Genomic DNA, 23,501 nt, shown 5'->3' with positions numbered 1-23,501 from the left:
ATTCCATGATTTTCCCCTGTCCCCTCATTATAGGCGGCCATGAGGCTTGCTGTGCAAATCCCAGTAATTCCTAGCTTCCTTTGCAGCATATTCCTGCAGTTATTAGCTGTTCCCAGCCCTGCGAGACTGCATGCTCCCAGTTCTCTCCCCCCAAGCTCTGGTTTCTCGTGGGCTAGTCCAAACCATCAGATCACCAGGTATAACTTTAAATAGTACAGTAGATTGGATTTAATGTGACACACAGCATCTTTCTCACTTTTGTGAAATATCACAGCTCCCTGAGCTCAGAGAAAAGGGCAGGGGGGAAATAAGCAGGGGAAACTACTTTTTTTTTCTTTCTTTTTCTTGCAACTTCCCAATGAAGGGCCACTGCCCCATTTTTACAAAGAAATTGGATCTGTTTGGGACTGACACTGACTTCTAACCCTCTGAATTTCCCCTGGAGAAAAGGGAGTTAGTGATATGGTCAAGCTAAATTGCTTTCCAAGTGGTTTTAAGCCTTCTCTGCAATTCGTCCAGCAAAAATGCGTCTGACTCCATAACAGTCTCCCTTTTTGCAACTCAAGGCAGGCCACTGTTGGCACATTACACATAATAGAGAAGGAAAAAATGCCACAGAGATATGATTCCCCCCGTGAGGTTTTAAAACAGGCAGAAAGGAAAGACTGGTCCTGCCTTTTGCTGAGATGAAATGGTGATATTCTGTGTCTGGTTTCCTTTACTGTAGTTTCTATTTAGCTTTATCTTTGGGCACAGTATGTGTACGTGTGCGCGTGTGCTCTCTCTTCTTTGTAATGTTTTCTAAGTTCCCCAGCCTTAAATTATAAAAAATGGATTAGAGAGAATATTTCTGAGCTAGAGAAACCAGGGCTGGCCTTACCTTGAGGCAAACTGAGGAGGCCTCCTCAGGTGCCAGACTGTGGGGGGCACCACTAGGACCCAGAGTGTAGAAAATTGTCTGCTGCTGGATGCACAGAGATGGTGGAGTGCTGCGCTGGAGGAAGGAGGGCACAAGAGACATAACTGGCAGGCAGGCAAAAAGGTGAGAGGGAATAACAGAAAGCAGCAGGAGCTGCAGAGAGAGTGTGGGGGAGGAGCCTCTTATGTACCTCTCTAGCATCCCCAGCAGCTTAGCCTGATTAACACCAGCTTCCCAGGGAGCTTCCTGTTTCCTGCTGCTTCCCTGAACCCACTTGAGGAGAACAGGCAGTCAACTGAAGTAGTAGGAGCCAGTTAGGCCCTTAAGACGCTGATATCTTCCCTCACTCAGGCCCGGCTACCAGCCTGCTTATTTGTCCCCTTCAACTGAGTGTTGAGAGCCACTATAGCTGGCACAGAACAGCAGTCATGAGTGAAAGAAGAAAACGCCCCTCTGGGGCAGCATTCAGAAAAAGAAAGCAAGCAAAGGAAGCTTTTCTATCTAAGCAGGAAGGCGCTAACCCTAAGATACATAGACACAAATGTTCACGGTGAGCCTTCTGGCCCCAGTGAGGATGTGAGTGGTGAGGAGACGCCTGATCTTCCAGTTAGTCAGAGTGCAGGTGACCTGGCAGCTACTGCAGCATCCATATCTCCATCTCAAATGGCTGTAACCATGCACATTCCTGAAGAAAAGTGTAGATCAGAGAAGAGTGTGGTGGAGGCGCAAGAAACAGCTGCTGCTGAGTTTAGTTCCTTAAGTCTAGATGAGCCAGGACTGTGGACCCACTTGAGCAGCAGCCTGAGGGACTTGCTTGTACTGCTTGGGCCACAGCAAGTGAAAAACTTCATGTTCCTCAAAGACAATGAAAATAGAAAGTTTCCATCCAACACATTACTGGCGACAAAGCGGAGGGGCCATGGCTTATGCACTCAAAAACCCAGAATGCTGCATACTTTTTTTGTTGCAAGCTCTTCCAATCTAGTGTTCCAGCCACATTGGGTAAAATGGATTTATTTAGGGTTTGGACCCCATTGGGAGTTAGGCATCTGGGTGTCAAGGACAGGAACATTTCTTAAATTGCTTTCAATTAAGCCTACAGCTGTTAGGGGACATAGTTCAGGCCTGGGTCTGGGTTTGCAACAGGCTAGTGGGTCTGGCTCCAACTAGGAAGGGCACTGAAGTCCTAAGCTGACAGGGCAGGAAAGCAGGAGCAGTAGTAGTCTTGGCACATCAGGTGGCAGTCCCAAGGGGGTTTCTGTGATCCAACCCGTCACACATACTTCTAACACTTCCTGTAACAGTTGCCAGTGGAGAATGCAGCTTCTCCAAACTGAAGTTAATAAAAACACATCTACGCTCCCCAATGACACAGGAGAGGCTGGTCGGCCTTGCAACGCAGTTCAAATCTTTGCAACCAAGAAGGCGCGGAAAGCACTACTTTGATTATTCAAACAGATAAAAATGCCAGTGTTTACTATGCAGACAAGAGAAGTTACATTTGCTGTTCAGGCCTTTGAAAGTTAAGTGTTACTTAAAATTTTTGAACAAGGCATTTTAAGTTGTTAGTTCTCCTTTATTGGGGTAGATAGCAGAGCAGTACCATGAGAGGAGTAGAACAGGAAGAAGGCAGAATTGAGACCTTTCAAAGTTTTGGCCCAAGCAAGGGGGCATGGAGGCGTCATTTGAGCTCCCCGCCTCAGGTGCCAAAATGTTGTGGGCCGGCCCTGAGAGAAACCTAAGGCTGGAAATGTACAAATCTGCGCTGTTACCTTTGGATGAATTATCCCGACTACTGCAGGTTGGAGGCTAGATCTGGATCAATTTAAACCAGAGGGGATAGTGCTCTGAGACAGATGGAATCATCTATGCACACAAGTTGTACTGCTCAAACTAGATCAATATAGTTAAAGCTGTACAACCCCCTCTTCCTTCCCTCCTGCCCCCAGTGTGGCGAGAGGTTGTACAGCTTTATCCAGCTGGTGTAAAGGTGTTTGGATCAGTATAGTTTATTCCACTTCCATTCAGGAATAGTTATATCAGTATAAGGCACCTTTATGCCAGTATAATTGCATTCACACCAGGTACAGTACTGCTATAACTATATCCGTTTAAAATATATATATGTGTGTGTATATGTACAAAACCTGTATGTAGATCAAGAGTGAAACTTTCAAAAGTGCCTAAGTGACTTTAGACCCTAAGAGCCCAAGTCTCATTGTCAGTGGGATTTAGGGTTTCCATGTGCCTAAATCCCATTTGAAGATGAATTTAGACACCTTTGGAAATTTTACCCCAGGCCTTTTGGGTTATGGGCTACTCCTGTGAGCGGCAAGCCCGTCCGTAGAGTCCAGTCTATAGCCTGTTTGAATCACACCCACTGCATAGCTGTGTTTCTGACAAAGGCAAGATTAGGGCCATCAAAGCAGCGGATGGGAGGGTGGAGGAGTCAGCTATATAATAATAATACAGTGCACTTACATGGCGCCTTCCATCTGAGGATCTCAGTGTGCTTTACGAGCACTAATTAACTTTAGCTCTGAACTTTGGCCAGAAGAGGGGTGCCTTAAGATTAACATGAAATGTTCCTAACACAGGCGCAAACCTAGCTCAGTAGAGTTCCGACCCCAGGAGGATGCTGCACTCTTCCCAGGTATTGGACGCTGCCTCTCCTCCCAGACCCATGAGTCACTTTTTAAATCGATACACAGTGCAAAGATGCAAATCAGTTAAACACAAAGAAGCCATGTTCCTCCCACGATGAACATTTTTTAAGTGTGTCTCAAAATGGGAGGAGAGTCTCTGAATTTGGAAGGCTTAACAGCAGCTGCATTGGAGTGATGCAAACTTTGGAGTCATACCAACTGGATCTTTAGTACGCTGCAATGAACTGTGTTAACCAGTAAGTTTGGCAGCAGCAGTCCTGCTGCCTGTGTTTTTTCTAGCCGGGGAGGGATGAGCGCTGCCCTGGATGAGGGAAGCCCCCTGACAGCTGCAGTCCAGCTCCTCCCAGAGTCAGCATGGGGGCATGGGTGTCTGCACTGTGCCCCTCCCTACAGCAGATTGGCCGTTGGAGCAGGAATGGAGTCTAGCTCTGTGCAAATGCCACAAAACTTTAAATATCCCAGGACCACGCGGGGGGGCTGGGCGGGGAGAGAAGTGTGTGGAGAATTAAACCATGCCGTTCCGATGTCCACTGGGGGTGTGTGGGGGAGGGAAATGGCACTAACAGCACCTGGCTGGTTGCCAGCTGTCACAGCTGTTTCTGAAAGTGAGTCCCAATTCAGCATTCTTTGGACTTAAAAAGCCTCATCGGCTTGTCCACTCCTTCCCACCTGCTGCCGGCCTTCCTCCACCTCCTCCTTTGCCACTGCACTGAAGCTGTCTTTCAACTGTCCCTCTGAGACGGCGCAGGAGCAGAGGAGGCAGCAAGTGTGGGCCAGCAGAGACCACGGAAAGAGCTTTGTAAGGAGCGGGCTGGCAAGATGGGCAGCCCCACGTCTGGCTTTTTCTGCTTGGTTACTAAGTCGTTTTCTGGTCCCCATTAAAGGTGAACAGCAAAGCAGACATGAGAAACAAGTTAAGCCCAAATTGCTGTGGTGCCCTTGCCCTTGTCAAGCTGTGGGAACACAGAAATTGCCAAACTGGATTAGACTAGGGGTCCACCTAGCCCAGAGGTGGGCAAACTACGGCCCGCAGGACTGCCCTGCTGGGCCTCTGAGCTCCTGGCCCGGGAGGCTAGCCCCCAGCCCCTCCCCTGCTGTCCCCCCTCCCCTGCAGCCTCACCTCGCTGTGCTGCCGGCACAATGCTCTGGGCACCGGGGCTGTGAGCTCCTGGGGCAGCGCAGCTGCAGAGCCCGGCCTGACCCAGTGCTCTGTGCTGCACGGCGCGGCTGCCTGTCCTGGTGCAGCCACCAGTGCTCCAGGCAGTGCGGTAAGGGGGCGGGGGGGGTTGGATAGAGGGCAGGGGAGTTTGGGGGGTGGGCAGGGGTGTGGATAGGGGTCGGGGCGGTCAGAGGGCGGGGAACAGGGGGGGTTGAATGGGGGTAGGGGTCCCGGGGGGGCAGTCAGGAAGGAGAGGAGGGGTTGGATGGGGCGGCGGGGGGCAATCAGGGGCAGGGGTTCTGGAGGCGGACAGGGAGCAGGGGGGGCGGATGGGGAAGGGGTCCCGGGGGGGGGCAGTTGGGAAGGAGAGGAAGGGTTGGATGGGGTGGTGGTGGGCAATTAGGGGTGGGGAGTCCGGGGGCGGTCAGGGGACCGAGAGCAGGGGAGGTGGATGGGGCAGGGATCCCTGGGGGCCGTCAGGGAACAGGGGGTGTTGGATGGGGCAGGAGTCCCAGGGGGGCCCTCAGGGGGCGAGAAGCGGGGGGGGGTCAGATCGGGGGTGGGGGCCGGGCCATGCCTGGCTGTTTCAGGATGCAGAGCCTCCCCTAACCGGCCCTGCATACAATTTCAGAAACCCGATGCGGCCCTCAGGCCAAAAAGTTTGCCCGCCCCGACCTAGCCCATTCTCTGACAGCAGCCAGCACCAGCTGCTTCAGAGGAAGACACAAGAAATCCCATAGTGATCAGAGATCCTACCCCTCAGGAAACTGCCTTCCTAACCCTGTTCGAGATTGGCTGATGGCCTGATGCAAGAGGATTGATAAAATCCCATCTTCGTTTTTTTTTAAATTACTATTGTAACTTTGGAGAGTCTCATTATCCGTATAAATATCCAATTCTTTTTTCAATCCTGCTAAGCTCTTAGCCTCATGGATATCTTATGGCAAGGAGTTCCACATGGTGTTACGTAGGGGTTTGGTTTTTTTGTTTTTTTTGGCACAGAAATAAGTTGTAAGTTATCTTTAATATATATTTATTTACACAGTGTGTGAACTTTTCCCAAGCTTCACTTTGACCATGCCTCCTGGCACTGACACGCTGGGGTCTTGTTCTTTAGCTAAGGCAGTGCTCTAATGGTTAGAGCAAGGAGGAATGAGATAGGACTCCTGGGTTCTGTTCCTGGCTTGGCTATTGATTTGCAGCTCAACCCTGGGGCAAGTTGTTTCACTGCTCCCTGATGCTATTTTTCCACGAGGACTGACTGCACAGACATACAGGGCTTCACTGATGTTTTCAAAAGCAGTCTGAGATGAAGGGTGCTATGGATGTGCCAAGAGTCACTATTTTTATACCCTTTCCCTACAGTCTCCTCGGCTGTGCGGAGCGGCCTTGAGCTCTGTGGCCTGCCGATGGTACTAGTCATCTGACACTTTGTCTTCCACAGCAGGTCCTGAATAAGTGTAACCAATTATAGTGGCATAGCATAAAGTAAAACCTATCCTGGCTGAGATCCTCATCCCCATTCTGGCCCCTTTATGCTGGATAAAAGGGGCTCTAAAAGCTCCATATCTGGCCGGGGGAGGAACCTGCAAGCCCTGGCATGGGGGATTAGGGCTGTGGGCATTGGGCAGGGGGGCCGTGTTAGGTGTGGGGCCGCAGTACATAGTGTTCCATGGATTCTGAGCTGAACTGCGGCCCATAGGGCACCCCCAGGAGGCTGCCATAAGTTAGGCCCTTGGGGCTGTCTCAATTATGCCAGGGGCTGCTCCAGTTTCCAGAGCAGCCTAGGATCACAAGGGTTGTTTAAAGCTCCTCTCTCCCTGGGCGGTGAGTTCTGGCCCAGCACAGGATCTCACCTCCCCCAACACCCAAGCAAAAACCCTGTGCAAAGTGCACAGAGAACTGGATAAACTTGCTTGGGGACTGTAACTTATGAGGTACCTGATCAAACTGTGAGGGGGCAGGAGCTCCAGTGGAAGGAATTTCTCCTCTCATCTGCATGGAACTATGAGTTTTAGGCAGCTTGTAAATTTGAGGGCCAAAATGGTTGTTTCCCTTATGCCGTTCACCTTGGATATTCGTATCTCTGCCAAGTAACAGCCATAGTGCAAAAATCCAAGGGGGCTTCCATCACTTTTGGTCAAAAAAACCAAGTGGATATCAGACTTTTGCGGAGTCAGACTAAAGCCCAGAGTATTCCTTTCATCGTCAGCATTGCCATATTTTTGGTGCCACATAAGTGAGAAGAGCAAATCAGCAGCAAAACTTAGAATGAGCAGCCTTGGAAAACAATGGTAAGGATGTGTGAGAACTTGCAGCAGGAGGCTGAGGAGAATGTCTGCGCGGGAGCCCCAGGCTGCTCTGACTCATATGGGGGATTGCACAGCTAGTTCTGTTTAGCTGCAAGAGTTGGTGTGTGGTTTATGCAAATATCTTTCTCCCCAGTGGGTGCCTGAGTTGCCAAATGGCTCCCGTAACGAACAAGCCTGAAATCTTGCGCTCTACTATGTTTGCGGCCTGCACCTTTTAATTTTTCTCCTGAGAATAAAATGTGACTGCCACATACCATGCAGTTATTTGATCCAACGCAGCTAGGCTCTGCTGAAGAAACGGGAGTGTTATTTTCCATCCTTGGTGCAAATGGAACTTTCTTGACTAACTTTTCTTTCTGCCTTCATTCAGGTGACTGCTGGCTGCTAGCTGCAATTGCTTGTCTCACCTTGAATGATAGCATCCTCCATCGAGTGGTCCCCCATGGGCAGAGCTTCAGGAATGGATATGCTGGCATCTTCCACTTCCAGGTGTGTTAAGAAAAAGTTAGCACATGTGACTCCATTTTGGTTTGGGGCCCACCATTGTCTAAAAGCAAGCACATCATGCACCAGGAGGAGTGTTCCTTAGATACTGCATTCCTGTGAAAATCCTCCTCCTCGTCTCCAGCCTGCCTTGACTCCCGGTATCTGTTCTTTGTCTGTCCCTAACTCCCTATCTCCTGGCCTTTGATGTGAGGCCTCCCATCCTGATAATAAAAGTTACTGATGCATTGTTTTAGGACCATGCTGTGTAATTAACATACTAGTTTAGCACGAGGAATGCACCAAGCAGGGATAGGTGGTAGATAAGAAAAGGGCTTGTTTATTGGCTAAGGTTTCCGATGCACGAGGGCAACATGCTTTGCTAAGAGGTATATAACCTTTGCATAATCTGTATTCGGTGTCCCCTCCTGGCTAGCAGGGGGGCACCATGCTCGAGCGTAATAAACTTGGTGTTTTTGGGGAACTCTGCAGTTGTGGACTTTGTTTATGTGCCTCAGCCTAGATTCGAACTGTGCGTGACCTATCAGGTATAATTCGCAGCAGTTTTGTGTGTGACCTATCAGGTATAATTCGCAGCAGTTGTGTGCGTGTCCTACCAGGTATAATTCGCAGCAGTTGTGTGCGTGTCCTATCAGTATAATTCGTAACAGGTGAGATGCTGGGATGTAAGAAATTCTCACCTCATTTGGTGTTGGACCCTGCTGCTCCCTCAGTTTACCTTCTTCCCCAGTAAAACTGCCACAACTGGTGCTTTTGGATTACTCTCCCCTTCTGGGGTCTGGTTTATTTTATACAAAATAACCGTTTAACTCAAAGCTAGAATCTCCCAGCCTTCTTCTCCAAACTCAGCAGTTAAATTCACCCTTCCTGAGCTCCCAGTTCCTTCTTAAGGGCTTTGCTACCTGCACTGGCAGCAGGTAGCTCCCAGCAGGTTCCTTCCCTGTCCCACTTTGACCCCGTATCCCCTGCAGGTCTCTCTCCCTCTTTATCTTTGCATCAGGGCCCAGATCTCTCTCCAGGCTTACTCTGGGCTTCTTCAGAGACGTCTCCCCTTCTTTGAAGCAGGAAAATCTCTTATAGGAAGCCCCACCCCCTGAACTACCATTGCATGATTCCTGGCCAACCACTGGGCCAAACCCATCACATACGAGGCAGATAACTAGGTACAGATAGATCTGAGGCCAACTCCCCTTAGAGGGCCAGCCCACCCTATAACACTTGACTATTGGTATCTTTCCCAAAGATGCCCAAGTGAAAAGTGTGTGTATGCGTGAAAATAATGTATAGACCAAAAAAAGGTTCCTATCAGGCTGTGTGATACCCATTTTGTATCATGTTCATTGGCACCTTTTAACAGTTGTAACCTTAAAAACCATTGGATCACATGTAGGACAAGCTTCCCCCAGGGTTTTGCAGGCAGGGGTGGAACATTAAACCTTGGTGGAAAGGTGTTGGCCTAATTTTGTTAAGAGGCTTTGGAGAGAGAGAAATCAGTAGCAACTTGTTACCTGCTAGAGACAGAGGTCTCTGGCAGCCTGAAGAGCTCAGTTACTGATGAGAAATGCATGTCTTGAAGCTAGTAGGAAGCAAGAAATCATGTCACCATCAGTAAGCAAAGACCTTAGAACAACTTGTATAGGGCACTTGTATTAGGACTTTGTCTACACGTTTTTTGTACCACTTTTTCTGTATCAGTTTTAAACTGATATAGCTGAAGCGTACAAGTCCTGGGGTATGTCTACACTGCGAAATTAGGTCAAATGTGTAGAAGTCAGTTTTTTAGAAATCGTTTTTAAATAGTCAATTAGGTGTGTCCCCACACAAAATGCTCTAAGTGCATTAAGTGCATTAACTTGGCGGAGTGCTTCCACAGTACTGAGGCTAGCATCGACTTCCGGAGTGTTGCACTGTGGGTAGTTATCCCATAGTTCCCGCAGTCTCCGCCACCCATTGGAATTCTGGGTTGAGATCCCAGTGCCTGATGGGGCAAAAAACATTGTCGCGGGTGGTTCTGGGTACATGTCATCAGGCCCTCCCTCCATGAAAGCAATGGCAGACAATCGTTTCGCTCCTTTTTTCCTGAGTTACCTGTGCAGACACCATACCACGGCAAGCATGGAGCCCGCTCAGCTCACTGTCACCCTATGTCTCCTGGGTGCTGGCAGACGTGGTATTGCATTGCTACACAGCAGCAGCAACCCATTGCTTTGTGGCAGCAGACGGTGCAACAGGCCTGATAACCATCATCATCGTGTCCGAGGTGCTCCTGGCCGCCTCGGTAAGGTCGGTCAGGAGCGCCTGGGCAGACATGGGCGTGGGGACTAAATTAGGAGTGACTCGACCAGGTCATTCTCTTTAGTCCTGCCGTGAGTCCTATTGTACCATCTTCTGCCTAGCAGCCAGGAGATGTGGCTGGCTAGCAGTCCTACAGCACCGTCTGCTGCCAGCCAAAGATGTAAAAGATAGATGGAGCGGATCAAAACAAGAAATACACCAGATTTGTTTTGTATTCATTTGCTCCCCCCTCCCTCCCTCCGTGAAATCAACGGCCAGCAGTCGTTTCGGTGAGGTCTGTCAGGGGCACCTTGAAAACCTGAATGGAGATTCAGTCCTGCCTGAAATACCGGGGAGAGGGATAGCTCAGTGGGTTGAGCATTGGGTTGAGCGTTGGCCTACTAAACCCAGGGTTTTGAGTTCAATCCTTGAGGGGGCCATTCTGTGTGACAGTTGTTTTTGTTTCTCCTTGATGTAAGGCCACCCCCTTTGTTGATTCTAATTTCCTGTAAGCCAACCCTGTAAGCCATGTCAGAGCAACGGCAGACAATCGTTCTGCGCCTTTTTTCTATGCAGACGCCATACCACAGCAAGCATGGAGCCCGCTCAGATCACTTTGGCAATTAGAAGCACATTAAACACCATGCGCATTATCCAGTAGTATATGCAGCACCAGAACCTGGCAAAGTGAAACCAGGCGAGTAGGCGACGTCAGCGCGGTGACGAGAGTGATGAGGACATGGACACAGACTTCTCTCAAAGCACGGGCTCTGGCAATGCAGACATCATGGTGCTAATGGGGCAGGTTCATGCGGTGGAACGCCAATTCTGGGCCCGGGAAACAAGCACAGACCGGTGGGACTGCAGAGTGTTGCAGGTCTGGGATGATTCCCAGTGGCTGCGAAACTTTTGCATGCATAAGGGCACTTTCATGGAACTTTGTGACTTGGTTTCCCCTGCCCTGAAGCGCAAGAATACCAAGATGAGAGCAGCCCTCACAGTTGAGAAGCGAGTGGCAATAGCCCTGTGGAAGCCTGCAATGCCAGACAGCTACCGGTCAGTCGGGAATCAATTTGGAGTGGGCAAATCTACTGTGGGGGCTGCTGTGATGCAAGTAGCCAACGCAATCAAAGATCTGCTGATATCAAGGGTAGTGACCCTGGGAAATGTGCAAGTCATAGTGGATGGCTTTGCTGCAATGGGATTCCCTAACTGTGGTGGGGCGATAGACAGAACCCATATCCCTATCTTGGCACCGGAGCATCAAGCCGGCGAGTACATAAACCGCAAGGGGTACTTTTCAATAGTGCTGCAAGCACTGGTGGATCACAAGGGACATTTCACCAACATCAACGTGGGATGGCCAGTAAAGGTACATGACGCTCGCATCTTCAGAAACTCTGGTCTGTTTCAAAAGCTGCAGGAAGGGACTTTATTCCCAGACCAGAAAATAACTGTTGGGTATGTTGAAATGCCTATAGTTATCCTTGGGGACCCAGCCTACCCGTTAATGCCATGGCTCATGAAGCCATACACAGGCAGCCTGGACAGTAGTCAGGAGCTGTTCAACTACAGGCTGAGCAAGTGCAGAATGGCGGTAGAATGTGCATTTGGACATTTAAAAGCGCGCTGGCGCAGTTTACTGACTCAGTTAGACCTCAGCGAAACCAATATTCCCACTGTTATTACTGCTTGCTGTGCGCTCCACAATATCTGCGAGAGTAAAGGGGAGACGTTTATGGCAGGGTGGGAGGTTGAGGCAAATCGCCTGGCTGCTGGTTACGTGCAGCCAGACACCAGGGTGGTTAGAAGAGCACAGGAGGGCACGGTGCGCATCAGAGAAGCTTTGAAAACCAGTTTCAGGAATGGCCAGGCTATGATGTGAAAGTTCTGTTTGTTTCTCCTTGATGACCCCACCCCCTTGGTTCACTCTACTTCCCTGTAAGCTAACCACCCCCCCTCCTCCCTTCGATCACTGCTTGCAGAGGCAATAAAGTCATTGTTGCTTCACATTCATGCATTCTTTATTAATTCATCATACAAACAGGGGGATAACTGCCAAGGTAGCCCGGGAGGGGTGGTGGAGGAGGGAAGCACCAGGTGGGGTGGTGGAGGAGGGAAGGACAAGGCCATACAGTACCTTAAAAGTTTAAAACTTTAAAACTTATTGAATGCCAGCCTTCTGTTGCTTGGGCAATCCTCTGGGGTGGAGTGGCTGGGTGGCCGGAGGCCCCCCCCCCCACGTTCTTGGGCGTCTGGATGAGGAGGCTATGGAACTTGGGGAGGAGGGCAGTTGGTTACACAGGGGCTGTAGCGGCAGTCTGTGCTCCTGCTGCCTTTCCTGCAGCTCAACCATACGCTGGAGTATATTAGTTTGATCCTCCAGCAGCCTCAGCATTGAATCCTGCCTCCTCTCATCACGCTGCCGCCACCTTTCAGCTTCAGCCCTCTCTTCAGCCCGCCACTTACTCTCTTCAGCCTGTCACCTCTCCTCCCGGTCATTTTGTGCTTTCCTGCACTCTGACATTGTTTGCCTCCACGCATTCGTCTGTGCTCTGTCAGTGTGGGAGGACAGCATGAGCTCAGAGAACATTTCATCGCGAGTGCGTTTTTTTCACCTTCTAATCTTCACTAGCCTCTGGGAAGGAGAAGATCCTGTGATCCTTGAAACACATGCAGCTGGTGGAGAAAAAAAAAAGGGACAGTGGTATTTAAAAAGACAAATTTTATAGAACAATGGGTACACTCTTTCACGGTAAACCTTGCTGTTAACATTACATTCATAGCACATGTGTTTTTGTTACAAGGTTGCATTTTTCCTCCCCTCACGCATGGTGAGCCCCTCACCCTTCCCCTCTCCCCGTGGCTAACAGCGGGGAACATTTCTGTTCAGCCACAGGCAAACAGCCCAGCAGGAACGGGCACCTCTGAATGTCCCCTTAAGAAAAGCACCCTATTTCAACCAGGTGACCATGAATGATATCACTCTCCTGAGGATAACACAGAGAGATAAAGGACAGATATTCTTTGAACACCAGCAAACATACACTGCAATGCTTTGTTCTACAATGATTCCCGCTACTGGCCTGGAGTGGTAAAGTGTCCTACCATGGTGGACGGAATAAGGCTGCCCTCCCCAGAAACCTTTTGCAAAGGCTTTGGGAGTACATCCAGGAGAGCCGCGAATGCCAGGGCAAATTAATCATTAAACACGCTTGTTTTTAAACCATGTATACTATTTAAAAAGGTACACTCACCATAGGTCCCTTCTCTGCCTGGCGGGTCCAGGAGGCAGCCTTGGGTGAGTTCGGAGGGTACTGGCTCCAGGTCCAGGGTGAGAAACAGTTGCTGGCTGTCGGGAAAACCGGTTTCTTCACTTGCTTGCTGCGAGCTATCTACAACCTCATCATCATCATCAATCTTCCTCGTCCCCAAAACCTGCTTCCGTGTTGCCTCCATCTTCATTGAAGGAGTCAAACAGCACGGTTGGGGTAGTGGTGGCTGAACCCCCCAAAATGGCATGCAGCTCATCATAGAAGCAGCATGTTCGGGGCTCTGACCCGGAGCGGCTGTTTGCCTCTCTGGTTTTCTGGTAGGCTTGCCTCAGCTCCTTAAGTTTCATGCGGCACTGCTTCGGGTCCCTGTTATGGCCTCTGTCCTTCATGCCCTTGGAGATTTTGACAAATGTTTTGGCATTTCGAAAACCGGAACGGAGTTCTGATAGCACGGATTCCTCTCCCCATACAGCGATCAGATCCCGTACCTCCCGTTCGGTCCATGCTGGAGCTCTTTTGTGATTCTGGGACTCCACCATGGTCACCTCTGCTGATGAGCTCTGCACTCACCTGCAGCTTGCCATGCTGGCCAAACAGGAAATGAAATTCAAAAGTTCGCGGGCCTTTTCCTGTCTACCTGGCCAGTGCATCTGAGTTGAGAGTGCTGTCCAGAGCGGTCACAATGGAGCACTCTGGCATAGCTCCTGGAGGCCAATACCGTCTAATTGTGTCCACAGTACCCCAAATTCGACCCGGCAAGGCCGATTTCAGCGCTAATCCCCTTGTCGGGGGTGGAGTAAGGAAATAGATTTTAAGAGCCCTTTAAGTCGAAAAAAAGGGCTTCGTCGTGTGGACGGGTGCAGGGTTAAATCGATTTAATGCTGCTAAATTCGACCTCAGCTCCTAGTGTAGACCAGGGCCTGGTGTGGATACGGTTATACAGGTATAAATCTGCATATACTGGTATCGTTACTCTCTCTCCCTCTTGCCTGTTAGATTGTTGGCTCTTTAAGAAGAGACTTTTGTTTTGCCTTTGTTCAGCACTGAGCACATTTTCAGTTCTAAACAAACTGTACCTTGTTGGTGCAATGCCAGTGGCTGTTGGGACAATGGTTCTAGTGGTTACCTTTGTGCTGCAGCTCCAGCTCTCCATCCTCAGCAGGAATTCAAAGTTAACACTAATGTCATTTATTTATTTTTGCTTTACCTGCACTGTTATTTATTTTGGGCGTAGTGCTCTACATGTGTATTTAGCAGGAAGAAAATTGCACTGATCTCTATCTAAACCAAGAAATATTTGTTTGGCTAGTAAACCGGTAGGTTTAATCACCACTGAGCAATGCCCGTGGGGTAAAGCCCAAGGCCAAGTGAATTTCATTGCAGTTGCAAAGCTGATTCGTTATTCATCATGGTTACACCCATCCTGTGCAGGGAGTGCCAGGCTGGGAAAGGAGGGAAGATGCTGTGGGGTTGGAGGCAAGCCTGACACTAGGCACAAGAGGGACCAAATAAAGAGAAATTACAAACATTATCTGCATTTAGGTTTGGCCCACGTAGGCAGAAGCACAGTCTGAACACAGGACCACAAGTGGCAGTGGGAATTACTGGATAGGGCACTGAACTGGGCCTTTGAGACTTGGATTCTGTTCTTGGCTCTGCTTCTGACTTGCCATGTGACCTTGGGCAAGTCACTTCCTCTATGTCTTTGTGTCTGTACAACATCTAGCACAATGCGTTCCCAATCTCAGTTGAAGCCAGTAGCTGCTATTGCAGTAATAAAGGACTGGGAGCCAGGAATGATTGGTACTAATACCAGTTCTGACAACAATCTCAGTGCGAGATTTAAAGAGCTCAATCAGTTTAGTTGATCAAAAAGAATATGAAGAAGTGACTTGATCACAATGTGTAAGTCTCTTCCTGGGGAAGAATACTGGGTACTAAAAGGGGCTTTAATCGAGCAGAGGAAGGCATAACAAGAACCAGTGTCTTGTTAGAAGAAGAACAAGAAACTAAAACCAGACCAATTCCAGTTAGAAATAAGGCACGTATTTTTAACAGTAAGGATGATTAACCATTGGAACAAACACACCAGGAAAATGGCAGATTCTCCATCTTTTGCAGTCTTCAGATCAAGCTGGGATGCCTTTCTGGAAGAGCTGCTTCAGTCAGACATAAGTCACTGGGCTCAATACAGGGGTGAAGGGGAAATCCTCCGGCCTATCTTCTACAGGTCAGACTAGATGGTCTAATGGTTCCTTCTGGCCTTCAAATCCATTAATTTAAATTCCCTAAGGATTAATTACCTAATTATGTAAAGCACTTTGCAGATATAAAATGCTGTATGCGTTGCTCTTGTTCTTTACCAGATCATATAACCAGGATACTTTATAAAATAAATTTCCTATATTTAATGTAGGTAGAAATTTGGCATGACAATTTTGTGTTGTCGCCTTGGCAAATATCAGCTGCATCATGATTTGACAGTTATGTATTTTGTGGCATTTCTACTTGGAAAACTGGAATTTAAAACTTTTTATAAGTATTTTAATATAAACTTTATAGAATTGTTGGTCTTTAATTGGAGGGTTAGCACCTTCTCTGCACCTTCATATTACCTAAGTGTCCAATGACTTCATTGGAGGCTGGAATTTAATATACCATGTGTTAGGCACCTTAGAAATCCCTAAAATTGATCGACTAATTTCAGGATCATGATATTTCTGGGGCACTTGAATAAAATAAAAAGCTTGGAATCTTGATCTGTGGTCTTACTGCATGTCAGAGGAACTGCAAATGCACTGATGCCTTTCTAGGTACCTCTTAGATGTTCTTACCAATGGGGAATGAAACCAGCCTGATTATAAAGAATTTGTGCTTGTTCTCTGGGAAGCCTTGAACTGAACGATCACATTTTGGTCCTAACAGTTAAACTGATCTGGACAGAGGCCAGTTTCTGTGGGCTGAGTTGCTGCAATGACTAAGCAGTGTAGAAACCCTGAAGAGTGAAGTAGTTATTCTGAATTCTCATGAAAACAAACTGAAAATTCAGTTTTTGACACTTGAAACATTTGAAGGGAATAGGTGCTTCCCACAGAGGGAGCCCAATAGTTCTGGTGAGAGCAATGCTTACTTGTATAGTGTATGTTCTTCCCTCCCCAACTCTGCCAGTGCACCTCAGTCCTGATCTGCAGCAGTCTGTTCCATCCCAGCCAGTCAGCAAGCAGCTCTGCCAACATCCCTGTATTCTGAAATGCAGCTATCTACCCTTTAAATACCATTTCTGACTCTCTTCTGAGCACAGACTAGGGTGTGTTTTCTCATCTGGACAATATGTTGACAAGGGGCTAAGTTAAAACCACCAAACTCATTTAAACTTCCCCAGTCTCCACTGGTGAAAGACGAGTGTTTTAACACACAGGGTCACCCATTCCCTTCCCCTACCCCAAGCCTATTCTGTATTAGCCCACAGCTACAGAACCTGGCTCTTCAGCACAAATGCTAGAGACGCATGCTTTTAGCTGTGGTGGTCCCCAGTTCAATCACCAGTTGTTGGCCAAGATGAGGTCTTCACAACAGGACTGTGAGAGGAAGGATGGTCAGGTAGTTAGGGCATTAACACAGGATCTAGGAGACCTCGGTTCAAGACCCTATTCTGCCCTAGATTTTGTGTGACCTTGGGCGAGCCACTTAATTTCTCTGTGCCTCAATTCTCCCTCTATAAAATGAGGAGAATAGTTCTTGCCTACCTCAAGGGCTGAGGATAAATATATTGAGTGTGATGTGCACAGATACTACAGCAATGGGGGCCATCTAACTACCAAAAAAAAAAAAAAAAAAAGAGCCTGACTCTCCATCTTGTTCCTTACTCTGGTGCAGAATGATACTAAATAAGCTGTAAAATGCTGCTAAATAAGAGTAGGAATATTTGGCACAAGTGTTAGTGACTCCACAATGTGCAAGGCATGTGGGTCTGATTCTCTACTGTTTTTAAAATTGTACCTCCCTTGTGCATTGTGACTGAACCACACCCATCTCTGTTACTGATCATGTGTCCAAACTAGCTGAATATCTACAGAACCTTATTTTCCAGTCCCACGAGCTGTGCATTTAAAACTTCATGGATGGCAGAGGATGACATTGCAGTGTTTTGATTCAACCAGTACCCGGCGCTGTGAGCAGATGTCACACTCTCTCAAATCAGATAATGGAAGATCTCGCTATCATAGCAGGCTGCATTCAAAGTTTGCTACAGTTCTAGCACCAGAAACAAGGAGGAGATTTTTTTTTTCCCTAGGAAGCATGTATATCAAATATTGTTAAATCCCTCTACTCCACTAAGGAGCTGCATTCCCACTGACTTTCAGTGGGACTTAGTCTAAGGCCTGGTCTGCACTTGGGGGGGATCGATCTAAGTTACGCAACTTCAGCTATGTGAATAACATAGCTGAAGTTGAGGTACTTAGATCTACTTACCGTGGTGTCTTCACTGCGGTAAGTTGACGGCTGATGCTCTCCCATCTACTTCACCTGCGCCTCTTGCCCTGGTGGAGTACTGGAGTCGATGGGAGAGCGTTTGGCGGTTGATTTGTCTAGACGCGATAAATTGACCCTCGCTGGATCGATTGCTGCCCGTTGATCCAGCGGGAAATGTAGACAAGCCATAAGTCACTTAAGAGTGACTCTGAAAAGGACTTAGGGGTCACAGGATAACATGAGTTCCCAGTGTGATACTGTAGCTAAGATGATGAACACAGTCCTTCAATGTATAAGAAGGAGACTACAAAGTGGGAGTAGGGAGATGGTATTGTCACAATTCAGGGCAACTGCATCTGTATTCCCCCTCTGTGATCCAGCAAGAGCACCCACTTTAGGCTTATAGCTCCCTATCCATTGGCTCTCTTGGGTGAAGACACGTCTCTCTCTCCCTTCTGACCAGGTTATTTCCACGCTGCATAGTCCCTTGACCATCCTGTGATATCCCCATCAAAAGACAGGCTGCCTAAGCAGGCTTCTTTTGCCTTCTCTTCAGCGATGGTCAACAGTGTAGTTACTACAGTTAAGCTACCACACCGCTCCTCCTAAGCAAGCACATTTTATTCTTAAGGTAAAAGCAATACAGAGAAAACATATTAAAAACAATAAAAGAACCTATATACCTGCTGATAAGCTTACCAGAGATCATCCCAACTGTAACAGCGACTCTAGATGGAACAGTCCTTCAGCCTCCACTCGGGTGTTTTCCTGGGGTTTCAAGTTCATCACACCCTTTGCTCTGAACAAGAACTCCCAAGAGACTCACTTATTTATCCAGTTTGGGTTTTTGAAAAGACTAATTGGTAATCAGCCAAATAATGGGTCTCTGCTCAAAATGCAGCTTAAAAAAGTCTGATTTGAGAGGGGTCATTTGCATTCCCTTCACCCCCATGTATTTCCTAGGAAATCCACTGCACACACATTGTCCCAAAAAGTCCTTATCTCCCAGAAATTGCATTAATCCTGCCTTCCTCCTATAGAAGTTGTGCACTGTGGTGGAATTGCATAGAAACATTTACATTTTCAGTACAATGGACTCCAAAGGTATTAAAACTTAATTCCTTAAAGTTTAGCTTAGTTCAGTAAGGTTTAATTTAATTCCATAAGGTTTGTCCATGATATTGTATATGTCTTGTGTCACAGGTGTTACTTCTGGATATAGCATCAGTGAGACCATTACTGGATACCATGTTCTGTTCTTGTGTCCATACTTCAAAAAGGAGGTTGGAAAAATTGGAAAGGGTTCAGAAAAAAGCTACAAGAATGATTCAAAGTCTGGAAAACATGCTTTATATTAAGACTAAAGGAGTTAAAATATTTTGTTTATCTAAGAGATGGTTTAGATGTGACTATACTATGGTCTACATACAAGTATCTATCTACATGGAAGAGATTTCTAATAGTAGACAGTTCTTTTATCTATGAGAAAAAAGCATAATGAGATCCAATGTTTGGAAGTTGATTCTACATCCATTCAGAGAACTACCATCAAGTTGAGTGTAATGCCTCATGAGCTCAGCCAATTAATTAAAATTTCATTTCTGGTTCACATTCACAGGGCATTTGGGCAATAGTTCATCAAGATACTTAAGAACACGGCTAACTTTGAGTATGTGAGTAGTCCTGCTGAAGTCAGGTAAATTAGACACATGCTTAAAGTTAGGCAGTTGCAGAAGTACTTTGCTGAACTGAGGCTTCAGACAACTACATGACCTTTTTGCCCATTAACTGTAAGGACTGAATGGAATGTTAGTGCCCCATCACTTGACTTGCAAAGTTTTGGGGGTTTAATTACTGCACAGTTGTTTGGGCATGAGCAGTAACAAATAGCCTGGGCACTTTGCCAGACCTCTGCAAAGAACATGAGACCTTCTCATTTTCATAGCCTTTGCATCCTGCAGCACCAGTGTGAGTAGCGCAGGGTACAGCAAAACTGGCAATGCAAACATTTTTATCAGTTGATTAGTGTCCATGCTTACACAGCGGTATTATACAAATTAATTCTTCTCTCAAAATGGGTTTGTCTACACTAGAATTGAAACCGTGTTTTACAAGAACTTCTAAACACACACTAAACAACCTAGCTCACCAGACACTGCCCACACAAGTCTTTCCCTGGGGAGATGAGCTAGAGAATGAACCACATGTACCACATATTAACTATGTTGCTTAATGCGTTTTTGGAAGGTGTTTGGATAATATGGTGATCAGGGTGACCTGAGAATCTATAGCTGTTTTCACCATCAGTTTGCATACATCTGTCTCTCCTCTGTGCAGATCTGGCAGTTTGGGGAGTGGGTGGACGTTGTAGTGGACGATCTTCTCCCGACGAAGGATGGGAAGCTGGCTTTTGTACACTCGGCACAAGGCAATGAGTTCTGGAGTGCCCTACTTGAGAAGGCTTATGCCAAGTAAGTGCCAGCGTCTGGACTTGCCCATCTCTGCTTTGGAAATGGCCATGATGTACTAAGCACTTGGCTGGTGGATATTTCCTGACTAATGTGGCCCAGAGTGTGTGACAGCAATAGGAAAATTCTAACTATCTGCCTTCTTTGTTCTCACTCAGGGTGAATGGCTGCTATGAAGCTCTGTCTGGAGGAAGCACCTCGGAGGGCTTTGAAGACTTCACTGGAGGGGTCACCGAATGGTACGAGCTTCGGAAACCCCCCAGTGACCTTTACCAAATTATTCTGAAAGCTCTGGAAAGGGGATCTCTGCTTGGCTGCTCCATTGACGTGAGTTCTTGTTCTGTAGGGTATCCTGCACTTTTTTCTTATTGGTGGTGGTGATGATGGGTGAGTGGGTCTTGGACCATTTTAATAGGCTGGGGATTTGAGGCTGCTCATTCTCAAAACAAGGCAGTGGCTCAATGATCCCTTTGCTCCTGGGCATCTAGCCGGGCATGTTGGGTTCCTTTGTCAACCATTCAATGCACACACTCAGGCGCGCGCGCACACACACGCAAACTCCTCTTGGTGTCTGCTGGACTCTTCAACAGTCTACTCAGCCAGGCAAGCCACATCACTTTTAAGGGCTTTTCTTCACTGCAGTGTTAGGTTGAGGTATAGCTCAATTTTTGCCACAACCCAGTTCCCATCCACATACATTTCTATGTCGAGTTGAAAGTAGTGCTTTACGCTTGAGCTGATTTGCTTGTCGGGGTGTATAGGTTGAAGCTTGAGTGTTGCTGTCACTCAAACTGCAATGCAGTAGGGATACAACAGCTTGAGTTATAATAAACCAGATGCCAATCCAATATCACTTTGCTAATCCAGTCCCTCTTTGTAGTTCAAGTGTTGTTTTGCAGCATGGTTGCTCTCACTCGAGCTAGGTTAGCTCAACTTGAGTGTACTCACCCAAGGTAACTGCTGCAGTTAAAATAAACCTTCAGGCTCACATTGTGGCCCCCATCCTAGGCAGGCTCTCAAGCCCAAATTCATTAACAAAAACAGAGCTTTGTTCCAAAATGGCTGTTAAGCTTTGGAAACAAATGGAGCACTCATCATGGCTGCTGAGTTATGTGCATCTCCTATCAATATTTACAGCAAATCCCCAAGTCCCACATTAGAAGAAATGTTTTAGAATAGCAACAAAGCCTTCTGGTGTCCAAGGATTCACTGACCATCAGGAGGTTAAAGTCACTTAACCTTTCGCTTCATGTACTGCTTGCAGTGTGCACATACACACCCTGCCATACATTGCAAAGCCCGTCTTTTCTCAAGGCTGAGATTCATGCATTGAGGGTTGGTACCATGGCTCCTCCCATCTCCATTTTGTTTTTTTGAAAATTGTTGTATTCAGTTTTGTTTAGTGTTTAGCTTGTATGGCAAAGGTGCCTAGAGCCATGAGTAGGCTTGTTTTTATATTCTGTACCAATCCAAATAAATGTGTGAAGTGGTGATGGTTGCATATATACTGTAGGAAACTGCACTTAATCTAGATGTGCTTCAGAAAGTAACTCCACTGGAATTCCCTCAGGTGACTTACTGGAGCTCACGAATGTGTGCACCAGTCTCAGGTTCGCCTGTCTACCAGCTCTTCTAACAGCAAGGTTCACTTCTTCCTTAGCTCAGATACACATACAAAGTGCACAGAGTTCTTAACCATTGGCTGTTACTTTGCTGTTTCCATACCAACTGTACATGATGGCCATCCCGTGGTTCGCCCTCTCACTGGGCAGCCAGAGGTCTTTTCCCAGTGGAGTTATTGCCTGTATACCATGGGCCTGTTCAGTAACATGGCAGTCTCTGCTATCTGTGATAGTAACATGATGACAATGGGTTCTACGTATTTGATGACAACAGGATGAGCTCCAGCACTATTGCTGAAATAACCTCTTTTGTTAATCTAGAATTCTCAATTCAGACAAAAGGCTGAGATGAAGCTTTCTTTTCTTGACCGGTGCTGGTATGGGAATTAAATAGCAGGAAACACCTTCTTTTTGCTCATAGCACCAAGAGCACTCATTAGCCTGCACTCCTAACCCAAAAACCTCCCCCGAGGGTCAGCCACCATGTTTTCAGCTGCTCCGTTAGACTGTCTTCCTCTCTTTCTTTCTTGTCTGTTGCACCTTCTCCCCCATACACATCCTTACCCAAACGGCAAGACTACCCTACAAAATTAAGGTTTCAGAGTAGCAGCCGTGTTAGTCTGTATTCGCAAAAAGAACAGGAGGACTTGTGGCACCTTAGAGACGAACCAATTTATCTGAGCATAAGCTTTCGTGAGCTACAGCTCACTTCATTCACTGAATGCATCCGATGAAGTGAGCTGTAGCTCACGAAAGCTTATGCTCAGATAAATTGGTTAGTCTCTAAGGTGCCACAAGTACTCCTTTTCTTTCTACAAAATTAAGTTGATCTCCATTATATCAGCGTACAGCCACCGCAGTAGTTAAATAGCTTTTGCATATGCACATTATCTTCTGTGTGTCGGCGGTGTGCATCTTCACCAGGAGTGCTTGCACTGATTTAACTGTCCGTGTGGGGCATTGTGGGTCTGCTTCTGAAAGGCAGGAACAGTCGACGTAAGCAACACAGTGTCTACACTGACACTCTGTCAGCCTAACTATAATGACTTAAGTGCTACACCTCTCACGGACGTGCAGTTATTAAGTCGGTGTAGTGGATGAGTAACATCGGTGGGACATGCGTTTTAGTGTAGATGCTTGGAGTTAGGTCAATGTAAGCTGCCTTACATCAATCTAACTCTGTATGTAGACCAGGGCTAAGATGGGGCTTATGTTTACAGTTGTTAATTGAAGGATGAGTTCAGTCTCAATCCCATAACAATGCTTCACCCAGCTCATAACACTATAAAGTTTCAAGAGTATCTGCATTCATTTTAAAAGATTTTATAAATGACTTAGAAAAGACTAGAGGAATGTTTCTCAATCAGTGGGTCATGACCCCCAAGGGTGTCATGAAAGTCAATCCAGGGGCATTGTACAGTGTTGAATATTTTATTACAATCTAAAGAAAAGAAAATCTTGCTTTCTCATTCTCTGCACACTCTTAACCTTCAAGGTCAGTTATTCTGTCAACCTCTGAAAACACACCCAAACCAACTATACAGGCTTATAATTAATAATTTTTTTACTCTTTTTTAGTAAATATTGGGGGGGGGTTGGAAAATTTTTTGACTTTGAATGAAGGGTCACCAACCTAAAAAAGTTGAGAAACACTGCACTACAGCAACAGGGAGAGAGCAAGGCTGCACATCCAAAAAAACCATGCTGTTGCTTAGGTACCACAGTGATGGTTGCATTGTAAAAACCTGAACAAAATAAAACAGTGGCATGGTGGCTCATTTGTACGTGTTCAGCTGTGGTCCTCGCATGAACTGGGGTTTACTGTGTGT

The 23,501-nt window shown here is 47.0% G+C and overlaps 1 protein-coding gene across 2 annotated transcripts in view; it reads left to right on the top strand.

The window, feature by feature from the left end:
- CAPN1 (calpain 1) overlaps window positions 1–23,501 on the top strand; it is a 52,036-nt gene that overhangs the window by 11,906 nt on the left and 16,629 nt on the right. For both annotated transcript variants that reach the window (XM_027832484.3, XM_027832485.3), the window contains exons 4-6: window positions 7,427–7,545; window positions 19,920–20,053; window positions 20,209–20,377. In XM_027832484.3, the coding sequence (XP_027688285.1) occupies window positions 7,427–7,545; window positions 19,920–20,053; window positions 20,209–20,377 (422 nt within the window). The remainder of the gene's footprint in view (window positions 1–7,426; window positions 7,546–19,919; window positions 20,054–20,208; window positions 20,378–23,501) is intronic.

The sequence above is a fragment of the Chelonia mydas genome, chromosome 7, assembly GCF_015237465.2.
Source record: "Chelonia mydas isolate rCheMyd1 chromosome 7, rCheMyd1.pri.v2, whole genome shotgun sequence".
NCBI classification, from domain to species: Eukaryota; Metazoa; Chordata; order Testudines; family Cheloniidae; genus Chelonia; species Chelonia mydas.
Note: the sequence above shows the minus strand (reverse complement) of the source record. Positions and strands in the feature narration are given on the sequence as shown.